Source organism: Dendrobates tinctorius, unplaced genomic scaffold (genome assembly GCF_039654945.1).
Source record: "Dendrobates tinctorius isolate UK_male_01 unplaced genomic scaffold, ASM3965494v1 ptg000155l, whole genome shotgun sequence".
Lineage (NCBI taxonomy): Eukaryota > Metazoa > Chordata > Amphibia > Anura > Dendrobatidae > Dendrobates > Dendrobates tinctorius.
The window spans coordinates 9,335,059-9,349,364 of record NW_027361822.1 but is presented as its reverse complement, the minus strand read 5'-3'; the positions used below and the strand labels follow the sequence as shown (position 1 = coordinate 9,349,364).

Sequence of the window (14,306 nt, the reverse complement as noted above, 5' to 3'; positions counted from 1 at the left end):
CATACAGAAAACCACAAAAAAATAAAAGAAATGGCAATGGGCCAAGATAATATCTTGCAGCAGCAGCAGCAGCAGCAGCAGCGACGCATTGGTTACCCCTGTTGGCAGTGATCATGATTAAATACAGATATTAGCAGGGTACCTGGGCAACACTGGAAGAAAATCTTTAGGGGATCGGTAAGCTAAGTGTGCTGCATTCTATTATTTTGATAATGCATGCAGCCACAGCTCCATTCCGAGGGCCGGCGGCAGTGCCGGGTGTTGATGCGAGAGACTCGTGAGAGTTTCTTGCATCACACATGGTAGTGTGATCCCGGCCTAATAGTGATGTTGATGATGGCATCGAAAGTGTTAACCATTTTAGTAGCCATTTCGAAAACGTGCAGAAGGGTGCTGATTAGTGATGAGCGAACGTGCTCGCCGCTACTCTATGCTCGTCCGAGTGTCACTGTACTCTGTGTATTCGGTGAGCACCGAGCATTTACAGGATTATTCAGCGGGAGCTCAGGTCTCCGTCCTGCATTTTTGGCGGTCTTTAGATTACTAATCAATATGCAGGGATTGTCTGCCATACACTGTAATGCCGCAGCCATCTTTGTTGTGGTATTACAGTGATTGGCTGGACACACAGCGTTATCAGGTCTTTGAGATACAGGACGCCACCCTGCTAGGCACATTCAGCTCCGGATTCAGACAGTGTAGGGAGAGCTGCTGCTGAGAGAGTCAGATTTGTGCTTTTATTAGTTAGTGTGGGTCTACCATTGTTCAATCCACAAATGCAGCTAAACCAACCGTCCTTTTAACCCCTTCATGACCCAGCCTATTTTGACCTTAATGACCTGGCCATTTTTTGCAATTCTGACCAGTGTCCTTTTATGCGGTAATAACTCTGGAATGCTTCAACACATCCTAGCGATTCTGAGACTGTTTTTTCATGACATATTGAGATTCATGTTAGTGGTAAATTTAGGTCAATAATTTTTGCGTTTATTTGTGAAAAAATCAGAAATTTGGCGAAAATTTTGCAATTTTGAATTTTTATTCTGTTAAACCAGAGAGTTATGTTACACAAAATAGTTACTAAATAACATTTCCCACATGTCTACTTTACATCAGCACAATTTTGGAAACACATTTTTTTTGTTAGGAAGTTATAAGGGTTAAAAGTTGATCAGCGATTTCTCATTTTTACAACAAAATTTACAAAACCATCTTTTTTTAGGGATCACCTCACATTTGAAGTCACTTTGAGGGGTCTATATCGCAGAAAATGCCCAAAATTGACACCATTCTAAAAACTTCCCCCCTCAGGCTACTCAAAACTACATTCTAGAAGATTATTAACCCTTCAGATTCTTCACAGGAACTAAAGTAACGTGGAAGGAAAAAATGAACATTTTAATTTTTCCAACAAAAATTTTCTTTTGGCATCATATTTTTTTTATTTTGACATGGGCAACAGGATAAAATGGATCCTAAAATTTGTTGGGCAATTTCTCCTGAGTACACCGATACCTAATATGTGGTCATAAACCACTGTTTGGGCGCACGGCAGGGCTCAGAAGGGAAGGAGCTCCATTTGACTTTTTGAATGGAAAATATGCTGGAATATTTAGTGGTTGCTATGTCGTGTTTGGAGAGCCACTGTGTGCCTAAATATTGTAGCTCCCCCACAAGTGACCCCATTTTGGAAACTAGACCCCCCAAGAAACTTATCTAGATGCATAGTGATCACTTTGAACCCCCAGGAGCTTCACAAATTGATCCGTAAAAAAAAGTAATTTTTTTTTTTCACAAAACTTTTATTTAGCCTCAGTTTCTTCATTTTCACATGGTCAACAGGATAAAATGGATCTAAAATTTGTTGGGCAATTTCTCCTGAGTATACGGATACCTCATATGTGGTCATAAACCACTGTTTGGGCGCACGGCAGGGCCCGGAAGGGAAGGAGCGCCATTTGACTTTTTGAATGAAAAATTAGCTCCAATCGTTATCGGACACCATGTCTCGTTTGGAGAGCCCCTGTGTGCCTAAACAGTGAAAACCCCCTACAAGTGACACCATTTTGGAAACTAGACCCCTTAAGGAACTTATCTAGATGTGTAGTGAGCACTTTGAACCCCCAAGTGCTTCGCAAAAGTTTATAATGCAGAGCAGTGAAAATAAAAAATCATTTTTTTCCTCAAAAAATCATTTTTTTTAGCCCGCTATTTTTTATTTTCACAAGGTTAACAGGAGAACTTGGACCACAAAAGTTGTTTTCCAGTTTGTCCTGAGTATGCTGGTACCCCATATGTGGGGGGAAACCACTGTTTGGGCTCACGGCAGGGCTCAGAAGGGAAGGAGTGCCATTTGACTTTTTGAAATGAAAATTAGCTCCAATCGTTAGCGGACACCATGTCATGTTTGGAGAGCCCCTGTGTGCCTAAACTTTGGTGCTCCCCCACAAATGACCCCATTTTGGAAACTAGACCCCCTAAGGAACTTATCTAGATGCATAGTGCGCACTTTGAACCCCCAGGTGCTTCACAGAAGTTTATAGTGCAGAGCCGTGAAAGTAAACAATATTTTTTCCTAAAAAAATATATATATTTTAGCCCTCAATTTTTTTTCACAAGGGTAACAGGTTACATTGGACCCCAAAAGTTATTGTCCAGTTTGTCCTGAGTACACTGGTACCCCATATGTGGGGGATGACCACTATATGTGCACACATCGGGGCTTAGAAGGGAAGTACTGACATTTTGAAATGCTGACTTTGAATGGTCTGCGGGCGTCATGTTACATTTGCAGAGCCCCTGATGTACCTAAACTGTGGAAACCCCCCACAAGTGACCCCATTTTGGAAACTAGACCCCCCCCAAGGAACTTGGGTAGATTTGTGGTGAGCACCTTGAACCCCCAAGTACTTCACAGAAGTTTAAAGGCAGAGTCGTGAAAAAAAAAATTATTTTTTTTCCTCAGAAAAAATTATTTTTAGCCCACAATTTTTTTTTCAGAAGGGTAACAGGATAAATTGGACCAAAAAATTTGTTGTCCAGTTTGTCCTGAGTACGCTGATACCCCATATGTATTGGTAAACCACTGTTTGGGCACATGTCAGGGCTTGGAAGGGAGGGAGCACAGTTTGACTTTTTGAACGCAAAATTGGCTGGAATCAATGGTGGCACCATGTCGCGTTTGGAGACCCCCTGATGTGCCTAAACAGTGGAAACCCCTCAATTCTATCTCCAACCCTAACCCCAACACACCCCTAATCCCAACCCTAACCACAAGCCTAACCCTAATCCCAACCCTAACCCCAACACACCACTAACCCTAATCTTAACACTAATTCCAACCCTAGCCCTAATTCTAACCCTAACTGTTATGAATGAGTCACCGAGGAGAAAAAAAAACAAGCCAAGTCACAGAAAACCAGAGAGGTTGGTAACTATGCAGATTGCAGATCCCTGATCCTAACCACACAACTAGCAGCAGCCGTGGAGCGTACCTACGATGGTCCTAGATGCTTCATCACAGCCAGAGGACTAAATAAGCCTGAATCAAGAAAAGGGGAAAACTAACTGCCCCAGAGCAGACCCCAAAGGAAAGACAGCCCCCACACATGTACTGACGGTGAAACAAGATGAAAGCACAAACTCGGGCAGGAAAATAGGCTGAGGAAATGATGGGGCCCAAACTAACTAGAAAGGATAGGAAAGGAAAGACATTGTCTGCAATCTGCAAAAATCCCTACAAAAATAAAGTCCAACACTTCAAAATTAACCCTGAAGTCACTAGTCTTCTCCCACTATATCAGCACTCTGAAATATTCTGAGCCAGAGCAAAAAGAGGCCAATCTAATAAGGGACAAAAAGCAAATTGGCAAATACAGATAAATAAGAGTGGAAATTTAGCGCAGCCCCAGCCGGGGCTGGCTGACCACACAAAAAACTGAATAGATCAACAAAATAAAGTGTGAACATTAGCAGAAAAACTTAGCTTTAGATGACTGGAACAGAGCTGAAAACCAAGAACTGACATGCCAGAAGGAATCACCAGCACCAGACTAGGGCGTCGGCTGTCTTCAATCCAGTCTGAGATTCCTGAGGTCCAATCATCATCCTCATTATCAGGTGGCAAATTTCTACTGATTAAATCAGTCTCACTACCTCCAGTTACCACCAGAGGGAGCCTGGAAGGAGAACTCACAACTGGTGGACTGAAAAATTAGCTCACAACACCTAACCCTAATTCCAACCCTAACCCTAATTCCAACCCTAACCCTAATTCCAACCCTAACCCTAATGGAAAAATAAAAATAAAAATATTTTCTTTATTTTATTAGTAGTGCCTGCCTATGGGAGTGATAAACAGGGGGGTTTATTTAGTTTTTATTTCATTTTGATCACTGTGAGAGTGATCAAAATGAATGAATGGAGTCTGCAGCCTCAGATTCGAGTGGGCGCACTGCGCATGCGCCCACCATTTTCCAAGATGACGGCGCCCATGATCCGGAACCGCAGGACACCGGGAGCAACAGGGGTACTCAGAAGGTATCGGGGGTGAAAGGGGGATCGGAAGCTGGGGGGGAGAAGAGGGAAGGGGAGGGGGAGCAGATGATGACAGCGGCGGCAGATCGCCGCTGTTATTCAGTGGCGGGGGAGTCAGATCGGTGTCTCCAGCCATGTCTGATGCTACTGCAGCATCGGCCATGGCTGGTTTGTAATATTTCATCAAATTTCATTGATGAAATATTGCAATCGCTCTGATTGACTGTATCACATTTAACAGCCAATCAGATCAATCGTAGCCACGTGGTGGCGAAGTCATGCCCCCTGTAGTGAAGTACAAAGCCCCCTGTACCTGCGGGTCGTGTGACCTTTCAGTGACCCCGGTCACCCGACCCGCAGGGGGGCTTTGAAGTCATGACACAGCATATGCGTCATGGGTCGGATTGGCACCGACTTTCATGACGTATACGCTGTGTCACAGGTCGGGAAGGGGTTAAGGGCTAATTAGGGGGTATAAAGATTGCAGAGCTAGGTAGGCAGGAGAGTCTATGGGCGCATATCCACATCAGTGTAAGGCGTAAGGCATGTAGGCACTGTATGTGATTATATAGATCTCACTGTATACTTCAAAAGGGTCCATTACCGTCTGGTGCTGCCTATATATATATATATATATATATATATATATACCTAGCTGCAAGCATCTATGGCTAGGAATAATTTTTTTTTTGCACCGGAATCCTGCTAATTTTAGTACAAAGCAATAGAGAGCCCCTTTTTTTTTCTACATTTATTTTCTTGTTCACACTGCGGACTACAGCAAGATAATTTTAAAATAACGGCGTGAAAATCCTGCAATTTAAAATGCCTTTGCCCGTCCCAGGCATCACATCTGAGTGCGCCAAAAACTCTGGCATTTTTTGTGGTACTGTAGTATTTTTTGGAGAGTCTTAAAACATTTTTGGACACCATTTTGCTGGCCAAAAACTTCTTCGCTACAGTTCATATATTTATCACTGTTTTGTACGCCACACGCATCGCATATCATCGCGGTAAATATTTTACAATTTTTTTTTTTAGTGTCATAGCCTACTTATTGACAAAATTTTGCTGGACCAAAAAAAATCCAGGCCACATATTTAACTGTGTTCTATCTCCGTCAGACGCCAGATCTATCTGTGGTCTACAAATTGTGGCATTTCTGGCCTATATACCACTGTTTTGCTGTCTGTTACCCTCAGGGCTGTGGAGTCGGTAAGCCAAACCTGCGACTCCGACTCCGACTCCTCAATTTCCCTTACACCGACTCCGACTCCAACTCCGACTCCACGACTCCGACTCCGACTCCCACACATATTGCTTATATTTAAGTGAAAAATTTATTGTAGTACAATGTGAACCTCAGACATTTAATCATTTTTATGATCCAATAATCAAGATATTTAGATAGAACAGAATATATATTGGTGTACTACCCGGTTTTCATTCTTTTTGGTACAGATACGATATGGATAGACAGATATGGATAGATAGAGCAGATTTCTAATCTGCTTTTGCTATTGAAAACATTATCTATGAGCTCAAAAACCTTTCAGGTGATGCAGTTTTTTAAAAAGATGATCAGCTTTTGCAGCTGAAAAACGTATCCTCAAAAAACACAGGAAAAACGCTGTGTGTGAATGTAGCCTTAGATCAGGAATAGAACAGCCATTTATAGGACATTTCATAACTTTCCCAAACTCCTATGAAAAAATATTCAGCACATCCTGCATTGAATTACTGTACCCAATTTATTATATATTTTAGGAGTCGGAGTCGCTCCATTTTATTCCGACTCCGACTCCACCAAAATGAGCTCCGACTCCGACTCCACGACTCCGACTCTACAGCCCTGGTTACCCTAGGTCTATACAGTATTTTGGGGTAAAAAAAAAATTAAAAAGAAACTCCAGGCCACATTGAACAGTCTGATATCCCTGTGACATGCCTCATCTATCTGTGGGCTACAAAGTGTGCTTTTGAGGCTTCCATTCACCTTTTTTTGCTGTGTGTTACCCTAGCTCTAAACACTATTTTGCAGTGAAAATTTAAAAAAATACGGGCCACACATTGAACAGTCTGGTATCACTGTCAGATGCCTAGTCTATTTGTGGCCTGCAAATTGTGGCAATTCAGGCCTTCATTTCACTGTATTTGCTGTCTGTTACCCTAGTTCTGTCCGTCACGTCACCAGGTAATAGGACTAAAAGCACATGGCATATAACTATCTGCTTTGTAAAGAATTAATTCAGCCCCTGTATGTCTTTCCTCCAGATCTATCCAGTAACAGTATAACACCAGAGACATGTCCTCGTCCTCTTGTTCATCAGGACTGTAATCAAGAAAATCCCAATGTTCCTCAGGATCATCAGGTAGATGGAAAGAAGGTGTCATGATATCTCTCCTATTGTAATGCTAATGCCGGCACCCCTGCATCGTTCCCCCTCCTCTCTCATGCAGGGACGTCGACATGCTCACTGCTGTGGATTCGTTGTTGCTTTTACATCTCTCGGTGTGCCTCCCTGTCTCCTGTGTGGGTGCACTTTCCGGCAGCACGCCTAATGTGCGCGCTTCCCTACTTTTAAAGGTGCAGAGGATGTACACAGTAAAATGCCCCCACTAATAGCTGGGAGGCATCTTATCTAACAGGAGCCCTCCCCAATGGAAAGGTGCCTGAGCAACCCATATAGTTTAGTGATTAGTGCGTTGGTGTGTTCAGCTGTATATTGTCACATCTCCCATCCTTAGTCTGTTATAATTATTCCCTTTCCCTTGTCATTCCTTTAGTGCAGTATAGTATGTTCTTTATCTGGTGGCTGCTTCAGTAGTATCCATATCCAAAGTGTATGTAGTATGTATGTGTTGAGCATTCCGATACCCGATACTTGCGGTATCGGAATGCTCAACACTACCTATAACAAATACGTGTGAGTTGCTGAATTGTAGGTTGCTGAGTGCTTTCTACCTGTTCAATTTTTGGGGGGCTTGGGGGCTTGTTTAACCTATTTTTTTTTATTTCTACAGGGTTAATCTCTTATTTTACTATGTGTTTTTAAGGGTTAACTATATTGCATTTAAATATTGAGGTGTAACTATATTCACAAGTGGTTAATTAAGGGTGGGAGTTCATAATTAAGGGTTTATAAGGGGCAGCTGGTTGGGGCTCAACTCCTTTTGGAAGTGCATTGAGCAGCAAGGTGATGTGCTGGTAAAAGGGGGAAAAAAAAATCTTTTAAATCTTCTGCCTGAGCGAGTGTGAACGAGCTGAGTGTGACCTGATCATAAGTGCGAACTATAGTAAGTCTGTGACTTGTGATTCAGTGACTTTGGATTCAGGGAGTTTCCAAGGGAGGTATTACTGAATTGCTGTTAAATTTTATTAATACTTTTTATTTATTTTTGCTTATCTTTTTGTCTGGTGCAATCCCCATTAAGATGTGCTCCACTATTGCCAATGCCATCCAGTGCACGTCTTGCCGCATGTATTAAATCCTTGAACAGCCGGTCGAGGGTGCATACTGCTGTGCGAGATGTGAGCACGTTGTGCATTTGGAAGCCTAGATACTGGATCTAAATGTGCAGCTGGCAACACTGAGATCCATAGACAATATGGAAAGGAGTCTTCTGCTCAGTGAGCAGACGCTCAATGGGATAGATGAGGAGGGGATGCTAGGTTGGAGCTGCAGGACAATGAAGCAGTTAGCTGAGTGTCAGTTACAAGGCGGGGTAGAGGAAGAGCACCAGGGAGGCTAGTCCTGATCTGGCACACCCCAATAAGTTTGTGAAGTTGGCAGATGAGGGGAGTGTTAGTGCAAGAGTAGCACTGCTGCAGCAAGACATGTCCTCTGAAAGCCGGAGGAGTGTCTGCTCCAGTAAGGGGGGAAATAGGAGAGCAGGGCAGGCCAGACAGGTTCTGGTAGTGGGAGACTCAATTAAGGGAACAGATGGGGAAATCTGTCACAAAGACAGGGATAGTCGAATGGTGTGCTGCTTACCTGGTGCTCGAGTCTGACACATCGCTGATCGGGTTGACAGATTACTGGGAGGGGCTGGTGAGGATCCAGCGGTCAAGGTGCACTTCATTGGCACAAATGACAAAGTTAGAGGTAAGTGGAAGGTCCTTAAAGATGATTTCAGGGAATTAGGCTGTAAGCTTAAAGCAAGGACCTCCAAGGTGGTATTTTCGGAAATACTTCCTGTGCCACGCCAGAGAGGCAACGGGAGATTACGGAGGTTAATAAGTGGCTCAGGAATTTGGTGTAGGAAGGAGGTGTTTGGGTTCCTGCAGAACTGGGACGACTTCTTTGTTGGCTACAGTTTCTACGCAAGGGACGGGCTGCACCTCAATGGGGAGAAAATGGCTAGAAGGTTGGAGGAGTGTTTAGACTAGGGACGGGGGGAGAGTATTCCTTTTACAGGTGGGGAAGACAGTGCAGATAGAGACCTGGGCACAAATAATGAAATTGGGGGTGGCATGGGGGATGGGGTTAGAAGAGTTAATAATTTAAGAAAGAATAGAGGTACAGAGAGATACATAAAGTGCATGTATACTAATGCCAGAAGCCTCGCCAACAAAATGGAGGAATTGGAGTTAATGTTGTTGCAATATAATTATGACATGGTGGGGATATCTGAGACATGGCTGGATGAGAGCCATGACTGGGCGGTTAATTTACAGGGCTATAGTCTGTTCAGAAACGACCGAACAAATAAGGGGGAGGAGTGTGTTTATATATAAAATTATCCTTAAAACCCATCCTTCGTGATAATATATATGAATCTAATGAAAATGTAGAGTCCCTGTGGGTAGAGATAAGGGGAGGGGGGAAAAATAATAAATTACTGATAGGGGTTTGTTATAAGTCTCCAAAAATAATGGAAGCAACAGAGAATATCCTCATAAAGCAAATAGATGAAGCTGCGACTCAAGGAGAAGTCATTATTATGGGGGACTTCAACTACCCCGAAATACATTGGGGAACCGAAACCTGCAGTTCCAACAAAGGTAATAGGTTTTTGACAACTATGAGAGACAATTACCTTTCACAACTGGTTCAGGACCCAACAAGAGGGGGGGCACTGCTAGACCTAATATTAACCAACAGGCCAGACCGCATATCAAATGTAAGGGTTGAGGATCACTTGGGTAATAGTGATCACAAATTAATAAGTTTTCATGTATCCTTTTAATAAGATGTGTAGTAGAGGGGTTACAAGGACACTAAACTTCAGGAAGGCAAATTTCCAACGGATGAGAGATGATCTTGGTGCAATTAACTGGGACGATATCCTGAGACATAAAAATACACAAAGAAAATAGGAGACATTTATTAGCATCCTGAATAGGACCTGTGCACAATATATACCATATGGGAATAAACATGCGAGAAATAGGAGGAAACCACTATGGCTAAATAGAGCTGTAAGGGGCGCAATAAGAGATAAAAATAAAGCATTTAGAGAATTAAAGCAAGTAGGTAGTGATGAGGCTTAACTAAATACAGAAAATTAAATAAATTCTGTAAAAAGCAAATCAAGACAGCAAAGATTGAGATAGAGAGACTCATTGCCAGAGAAAGTAAAAATAATCCCAAAATATTCTTTAACTACATAAATAGTAAGAAGCTAAAAAATGATAGTGTTGGCCCCCTTAAAAATAGTCTGGGTGAAATGGTGGATGAGGAAAAAGTCAATGTGCTAAATGACTTTTTTTCAACAGTATTTACACAAGAAAATTCCATGACGGATAACATGATCAGGGATAAAAATTCTCCATTAAATGTCACCTGTTAACCCGCAGGAAGTACAGCGGCGTCTAAAAATCACTAAAATTGACAAATCCCCAAGCCCGGATGGGATACACCCCCGAGTACTGCAGGAATTAAGCACAGTCCTAGATAGACCATTATTTTTAATCTTTAAAGATTCCATAATAACAGGGTCTGTACCACAGGACTGGCGTATAGCAAATGTGGTGCCAATATTCAAAAAGGGGACAAAAACTGAATTTGGAAATTATAGGCCAGTAAGTTTAACCTCAACTGTGGGTAAAATCCTGGAGGGTTTTCTAAGAGATACTATACTGGAGTATCTGGAGAAGAATAGCCTCATGACCCAATATCAACATGGGTTTACAAGGGACCTTTCCTCTCAGACTAATCTGATAAGCTTTTATGAAGAGGTAAGTTCAGGATTGGACAAAGGGAATGCAGTGGACGTGGTGTACATGGACTTTTCAAAAGCTTTTGATACGGTGCCACACAAAAGGTTGATACATAAAATGAGAAAAATGGGGATAGGGGAAAATATGTGTAGGTGGGTTAAGAGCTGGCTCAGGGATAGGAAACAAAGGGTGGTTATTAATGGCGCACACTCGGACTGGGCCACGCTTAGCAGTGGGGTACCACAGGGGTCAGTTTTGGGCCCGCTTCTTTTTAACATTTATTAATGACCAGGTAGGGGGCATAGAGAGTAGAATTTCAATATTTGCAGATGACACTAAACTCTGCAGGGTAATCAATACAGAGGAGGACAATTTTAGATTACAGGAGGATTTATGTAAACTAGAAGCTTGGGCTGATAAATGGCAAATGAACTTTAATGGGGATAAATGTAAGGTCATGCACTTGGGTAGAACGACCAAGATGTATAATAATGTGCTTAATTGTAAAACACTGGGCAAAACTGTCACTGAAAAAGACCTGGGTGTATGGGTGGATGACAAACTCACATTTAGTGGCCAGTGTCAGGCAGCTGCTGCAAAGGCAAATAAAATAATGGGATGCATTAAAAGAGGCATAGATGCTCATGAGGAGAACATAATTTTACCTCTATATAAGTCACTAGTGCGACCACACTTAGAATACTGTGTACAGTTCTGGTCTCCGGTGTATAAGAAAGACATAGCTGAACTGGAGCGGGTGCAGAGAAGAGCGACCAAGGTTATTAGGGACCTAGAGGTCTGCAATACCAAGACAGGTTATTACACTTGGGGTTATTTAGTTTGGAAAATCGAAGGCTTAGGGGTGATCTTATTACAATGTATAAATATATGCAGGGACAGTACAAAGACCTTTCTAATGATCTTTTTACTCTTAGACCTGTGACGGGGGACAAGGGGGCATCCTCTACGTCTGGAGGAAAGAAGGTTTAAGCATAATCACAGATGCGGATTCTTTACTGTGAGAGCAGTGAGACTATGGAACTCTCTGCCATATGATGTTGTAATGAGTGATTCCCTAATAAAATTTAAGAAGGGACTGGATGCCTTTCTTGAAAAGTATAATACTACAGGGTATATACACTAGTTTCCTTAATATTGCGTTGATCCAGGGAGCTAGTCTGATTGCCGTATGTGGAGTCGGGAAGGAATTTTTTTCCCCAATGTGATGCTTACTGTTTGCCACATGGGTTTTTTTTTGCATTCCTCTGGATCAACATGTTAGGGCAAGTTAGGATAGGATATGGATTGAACTAGATGGATGTAGTCTTCCTTCAACCTTAATAACTATGTTAAACTCCCTCCTGAAACCTAAAGTGCAGGCCCCCATGACCAACCTCATCGTTGAGGATCTGGCCACTTATTTCCTAGAAAAAAATCAACCACATCCATCAGGATATCTCAGCCCAATCTCCTCAGTGACTGGATCCCCTTCCCTGCCGCACCTCAAGCTCACTAGATATCTTTGAGTCTGATTCAGAAGAAGTTTCAAAGCTCCTTGCTTCTGCTCAGCCTGCAACAGTGAATTGTGAATTCCTTCACATCTCCTGCAGTCTCTCACCAGTGGTCACCACTCACCTGACTAAAATATGTAACCTCTCTCTTTCTTCAGGTATATTTCCCTCCTTATTTAAACATGCCATCATAACCCCTTTACTTAAAAAGCCATCCCTGGACCAGAACTGCACTGCTAACTACAGAACTGTCTCTAACCTTTCCTTCATCTCTTGGTCCACTCCCGACTAATCCGCTATCTCTTAGATACAGTGGGGGAAAAAAAAGTATTTAGTCAGTCAGCAATAGTGCAAGTTCCACCACTTAAAAAGATGAGAGGCGTCTGTAATTTACATCATAGGTAGACCTCAACTATGGGAGACAAACTGAGAAAAAAAAATCCAGAAAATCACATTGTCTGTTTTTTTTTCATTTTATTTGCATATTATGGTGGGAAAATAAGTATTTGGTCAGAAACAAAATTTCATCTCAATACTTTGTGATATATCCTTTGTTGGCAATGACAGAGGTCAAACGTTTTCTGTAAGTCTTCACAAGGTTGCCACACACTGTTGTTAGTATGTTGGCCCATTCCTCCATGCAGATCACCTCTAGAGCAGTGATGTTTTTGGCTTTTCGCTTGGCAACACGGACTTTCAACTCCCTCCAAAGGTTTTCTATAGGGTTGAGATCTGGAGACTGGCTAGGCCACTCCAGGACCTTGAAATGGTTCTTACAAAGCCACTCCTTCGTTGCCCTGGCAGTGTGCTTTGGATCATTGTCATGTTGAAAGACCCAGCCACGTTTCATCTTCAATGCCCTTGCTGATGGAAGGAGGTTTGCACTCAAAATCTCACGATACATGGCCCCATTCATTCTTTCATGTACCCGGATCAGTCGTCCTGGCCCCTTTGCAGAGAAACAGCCCCAAAGCATGATGTTTCCACCACCATGCTTTACAGTAGGTATGGTGTTTGATGGATGCAACTCAGTATTCTTTTTCCTCCAAACACGACAAGTTGTGTTTCTACCAAACAGTTCCAGTTTGGTTTCATCAGACCATAGGACATTCTCCCAAAACTCCTCTGGATCATCCAAATGCTCTCTAGCAAACTTCAGACGGGCCCGGACATGTACAGGCTTAAGCAGTGGGACACGTCTGGCACTGCAGGATCTGAGTCCATGGTGGCGTAGTGTGTTACTTATGGTAGGCCTTGTTACATTGGTCCCAGCTCTCTGCAGTTCATTCACTAGGTCCCCCTGCGTGGTTCTGGGATTTTTGCTCACTGTTCTTGTGATCATTCTGACCCCACGGGGTGGGATTTTGCGTGGAGCACCAGATCGAGGGAGATTATCAGTGGTCTTGTATGTCTTCCATTTTCTAATTATTGCTCCCACAGTTGATTTCTTCACTCCAAGCTGGTTGGCTATTCCAGATTCAGTCTTCCCAGCCTGGTGCAGGGCTACAATTTTGTTTCTGGTGTCCTTTGACAGCTCTTTGGTCTTCACCATAGTGGAGTTTGGAGTCAGACTGTTTGAGGGTGTGCACAGGTGTCTTTTTATACTGATAACAAGTTTAAACAGGTGCCATTACTACAGGTAATGAGTGGAGGAAAGAGGAGACTCTTAAAGAAGAAGTTACAGGTCTGTGAGAGCCAGAAATCTTGATTGCTTGTTTCTGACCAAATACTTATTTTCCACCATAATATGCAAATAAAATGAAACAAAAACAGACAATGTGATTTTCTGGATTTTTTTTTCTCAGTTTGTCTCCCATAGTTGAGGTCTACCTATGATGTAAATTACAGACGCCTCTCATCTTTTTAAGTGGTGGAACTTGCACTATTGCTGACTGACTAAATACTTTTTTCCCCCACTGTAACTCTCTTCTCGACCCCTTAAGGTACTGTCACACGTAGTGATGCACCAGCGATCCCGACCAGCGATATGACGCGGTCAGGATCGCTGGTGCATCGCTAAATAGTCGCTAGTGAGCTGCCACACAGGCAGATCTCACCAGCGACCTAGGAGCGGTCGGGGGTCGTTACTTACCTGT

At 42.7% G+C, this 14,306-nt stretch overlaps 1 protein-coding gene across 3 annotated transcripts in view; it reads left to right on the top strand.

Annotated features, from left to right (window-relative positions):
* LOC141051195 (uncharacterized) overlaps positions 1-14,306 on the top strand; it is a 364,030-nt gene that overhangs the window by 173,018 nt on the left and 176,706 nt on the right. For all 3 annotated transcript variants that reach the window (XM_073548061.1, XM_073548060.1, XM_073548059.1), the window contains exon 17: positions 6,811-6,908. In XM_073548061.1, the coding sequence (XP_073404162.1) occupies positions 6,811-6,908 (98 nt within the window). The remainder of the gene's footprint in view (positions 1-6,810; positions 6,909-14,306) is intronic.